Source organism: Myotis brandtii, unplaced genomic scaffold (assembly GCF_000412655.1).
Source record: "Myotis brandtii unplaced genomic scaffold, ASM41265v1 scaffold589, whole genome shotgun sequence".
NCBI classification, from domain to species: Eukaryota; Metazoa; Chordata; class Mammalia; order Chiroptera; family Vespertilionidae; genus Myotis; species Myotis brandtii.
Genome location: NW_005370220.1, coordinates 855,919 through 860,681, shown reverse-complemented (window position 1 = coordinate 860,681; position 4,763 = coordinate 855,919). Strand labels below are relative to the sequence as shown.

The following is a 4,763-nucleotide window of genomic DNA, read 5'->3' as shown; positions in this document are numbered from 1 at the left end:
CTTTATAATTTTAGTGTTTAATAGCAAATAATACTTATCTTTTATAGAATACTTACTAAGCCTCAGTTTTCCTCCCATAAAAGAGGATTAAAATAATAACTTATTGTGACTTTAGACTCTCCAGTTTTTATGACTATGCCATAATTCATCACTAATTTATGGAAATACAGTCAATATGACTATATAAAGGTTCTTATAGAGGTGATTACTCCCTTTCCTAAACTACCATGACATTTTAATCATATCTTCCTTATGAATTTTAGCACTTCTACACTTGCAAAAGAGGTATTTATAGTTTTATTTCCCTTGCTAGACTGTAGGCTTCCTTAGGGCAAATTATGTATTTTTTTAAAAAAAAAATTTCTATCCCTCCCTGACTGTACCTAGAAGAATATCATGGATTTCAGTAGATATCTATTTTTAAAATAAAATAAAATTCCTGTAGCATAAAAAAAATAAACTCAATATCTCTAACAGTAAAGTAAGATGCATATTTGGTAGAATACTCTAGTTCATCTACGTTCAATTAGATATATAGAGATCAAATGCTATTTGAGATTAGTCATAAGCAATATATATCACAACACTGAAAAACAGTAAATATTTAATGAGTGAGTGGATGAATATTTATCTTTTTTCTTGCATATATCCCTTTGACATTTTGTGGGTATTTATCTATCTGTATTTTCAGAAATAGAGTCTGGGTGTATGTCTTCATAAAACATTCATTTTATACCTCCAAAAATATTTCCACATTATTTATAATATGTAGATAATAACATTACTGTGCACTAACATTTAATTATCCATTTGTTCAGCATAGGTAGATTTAAAATTATAAGGAGAAAACAAATTATTTTGAAAGATCACACATTTTGTTAAATTTCTAAAACACTGAAAATTTTAATGTTTTATTTTTAAGTAATTATTATGATTCACTTATTAACCCATAAAGCTAATGATATAACAATCAAATCCCGGTTGACTGCCATGCTATCTTAACATGTTTAATTTGTGGAGGAGTTCTAAAAATTGGATCCCAATTGTATTCTGGTGATAACAACTTAGTAGGCTTATTGACAAAAAAATACTTGTTTAGGTGGCGTTCGTATGTGCTGCTAAGTTCATTTTCAATGTCATGAATTACTCCTTTTTGATATTCTGCAGTGAAGGTTAAAACCTCATTAGGTGTGCCACCAAAAATTGCACTATGATAATAGAAATCTCCCTTTCCAAAAGGGATGAAAGCCGCTGATTTAGGTCTTCTCTCATAAGGGAATTTTTTAACATTCTCAAAATACCACCATGCATGAAGTAGAGCTACAGATTTGCCCAGGGTTTCCACTCCAAAGTTACTCTTGAAGATCTGGTTTATACTCATACTGAAGAGAAAGTCAACTTCATACTGGATGTGTTCTGTGATGTACGCATTTAAGTTCTTCATGTGTAGGACATTAAAGTCTTCCCAGAACTTTTCTCTTAATATAGGCAATACTTTAAATGTTCGAAGGGGACCTAACTCTATGGGAGGTACAGAGAACTCGTCCATCAAGATGTAAAAGATAACATTGTAGCCAATCATAAAGTGCTTATTAGCAGATTGGATGAACTGTTTCAGGTACTGTCCTGTAAACCTGTAAAACATGAAAAAAAAACGAACACAGGAAAAACTTATTTTGCTAAAAATCATCAGGTGAACACATCATTTAAACATGCTGTCATTATTTATGTCATTATTGCTAAAGAACTGCCAGTAGGTAAGGATAGAGAAGTTGGGTCTGTATCTTAAGTCTGTTGGTTAGTGAAAGAGAATGTAGTGATTTGGGGGCCTGAGAAGAACTACAAAGTTTGTTGTGAAGAAAGAAAAAGAGAGCTAAATGAATATTAATGAAAAGATTTCCAAGTAGTGTCAACGACTCAGCCACAGTTGGAGAAAATAGGTACAATAAATAAATAGACATACAGGCCAGCCAGAAATAATGATAGGGGTTAATTATGAATAGCTCTTTGAGTGTAGAAAATCCTTGGGTGCTTATCTACACTTTTCCAAAATAAAAAAGGATGAATATTAGTAGCACCTACTTTCTAGTAGACCATACAACCAGGCCTATGGTAATGTTCAGTCTTTTATAATATTTTTCCAAGACCTGTCTATTGTAAGTTTCTTCCCATATGACTGGTGCGAGCCAGTCAGTTGTTGTTATTACATCAGGACGTTTTCTGTTGAACAAACAAGAAACAAATGATCAGATTCCACTTAATTATTACAGCAGAAGTTATTGTCCAAGTGAATATGCTAATTATTATAAAGTACTTACTATGTGCCAGGCACCATTATTTAGTACTTTGCATTACTCATTTAACCCTTGCAATGTCTTATAAGTGCTATTATTATCCCTGTTTTTCATATGGGGAAACTTAGGCACAGATTGGTTAATAAATGGCAGAGTCAGAATTCAAGATCAGCTAGTTTGGCTACAGAATCTATGCTTATTCATTATACCAAATTGCCTTTTGAGCACAGGGATTTTTTCTTTGAGCTCTGACTGCTGTTTGAACTTAAGTAGCCCAGGGTTTGAATATTTCTCTAATTACTGGCTAAAGCAGACAGCACCACTGTCTCCTTAGGTTTTTCCCGCCCCCTTCTCCTTTTTCTTTTCCTCCCTCCTCTTTTCCTTGAAGCAATAGAGCACTCTCTTTTCACCTTTTCCCTAATGCTTTAGGCCCATCAATGCATTCTGTAAGAAAATAAAAAGTCCAGAAAAGGGAGGATGACATTAGATTTGCTTCTGATAATAACAATATGACAGCAGAAGTAGCAGCATTAATAGTAATAGTTTTGCTGGAATCAGGGTATTAGACTACTAAAGCAAATTTGAACTTCATTTTGGAAGGAAATGCATACAAAGTGAGAAGCCATTTTGCTATTGATAATTGCAGGTTTTATTACAAATCCAGACCCAGACAAGAGTAGGATTTGATAACACTTAATAGTATTTTAATAATAATATACAGTAGTCCCCTCTTACCTGCAGGGCACACATTCTAAGACCCCCAGTGGATGGCAGAAACTGCAGATAATACTGAACCCTATATATTACTATGGTGGGGTTTTTTTTTAACTGATGGGTGGGTACATACATTGGATAAAGAGATGTAACATCCTGGGCAGGATGGAGCAGATCAGCTTAAGATTGTGCTAGTCAGAATGACATACAATTTAAAACTTATGAATTGATTATTTCTGGAATTTTCCATTTCATATTTTTGGACCACAGTTGACCATTCATAACTAAAACTGGGGAAAGCTAAACTGCAGGTAAGGAGAGACTACTGTAATAACAAAATCTTCAAAGGTACCTCCTATTATTGTTATAGGGATTTCTTTAACTTATATATTTATTTGTATACATTTGTTTTTAAACTCTTCTTATACTTAGAATTTATAGTTATATATTTCTGTTTGACTCAGAAGTCTTAAACTCTACCTTAAAACTGGCCAGGTGTATCCTTGCCACAGTGATGGTGCTTAGAAGTTATGTACATTGCAGATACTAATCAATATCTATTTGAGAAGATGAAAGGGTTTGAAGATTATCTCTCTTCCCTCATTAGATCAGATTAATGATTTGCTTCCAGAGTGAAAGGAAAAGTCTCTGAAAGCAAAGGCAATTACAAACCTGTGTTTACCCTTATCGGTGATAACATTGGCAAATATGTTCTCCTATGCAGTGGGCTTTCTTGTTGTTTTATTGATGGTTTCTTTTGCTGTGCAGAAGCTTTTTATTTTGATGTAGTCCCATTTGTTTATTTTCTCGTTAGTTTCCAATGCCCTAGGAGCAGTATCAGTGAAGAAATTGCTTCGGCATATGTCTGAGATTTTGTTGCTTTTGGATTCCTCTAGTATTTTTATGGTTTCCCATCTTACAGTTAAGTCCTTTATCCATTTTGAGTTTATTTTTGTGTATGGTGTAAGTTGGTGGTCTAGTTTCATTTTTTTGCATCTATCTGTCCAATTTTCCCAACACCATTTAATTTTTTTAAAAATATATTTTATTGATTTTTTTACAGAGAGGAAGGGAGAGAGATAGAGAGCTAGAAACATCGATGTGAGAGAAACATCGATCAGCTGCCTCCTGCACATCTCCCACTGGGGATGTGCCCACAACCCAGGTACATGCCCTTGACCGGAATCGAACCCGGGACCCTTGAGTCCGCAGGCCGACGCTCCGTCCACTGAGCCAAACCGGTTTCGGCAGCCCCAACACCATTTATTGAAGAGACTGTCTTGACTCCATTGTATGTTCTTGCCTCCTTTGTGAGATATTAATTGAGCATATTGGTTCAGGTCGAATCTCCAACATTTATAGGGAACTCATACAATTTAACAAAAGGAAGATAAACAATCCAATCAAAAAATGGGCAAAGGCCCTAAATAGACACTTTTCAAAAGAGGACATTCAGCCAAGAGACATATGAAAACATGCTCAAAGTCACTAATCATCTGAGAGATGCAAATCAAAACAACAATGAGGTATCATCTTATACCTGTCAGAATGGCTATCATCAACAAATCAACAAACGACAAGTGCTGGAGAGGATGCGGAGAAAAGGGAACACTCGTGCACTGCTGGTGGGAATGCAGACTGGTGCAGCCACTATGGAAGACACTATGGAGTTTCCTCAAAAAACTCAAAATGGAACTCCCATTTGACCCTGTGATCCCACTTCTAGGAATATATCCCAAGAAACCAGAAACACCA

General features: G+C 34.9%; 1 protein-coding gene across 1 annotated transcript in view; it reads right to left on the bottom strand.

Moving 5' to 3' along the window:
- Positions 1-970: 970 nt before the first annotated feature.
- The window catches only part of GLT6D1 (glycosyltransferase 6 domain containing 1), a 24,522-nt gene continuing 20,729 nt past the window's right edge, over positions 971-4,763 (bottom strand). The window contains exons 5-6 of the mRNA XM_014550180.1: positions 2,083-2,220; positions 971-1,634 (exon numbers count right to left, since the gene is read on the bottom strand). Of these exons, the coding sequence (XP_014405666.1) occupies positions 971-1,634; positions 2,083-2,220 (802 nt within the window). The remainder of the gene's footprint in view (positions 1,635-2,082; positions 2,221-4,763) is intronic.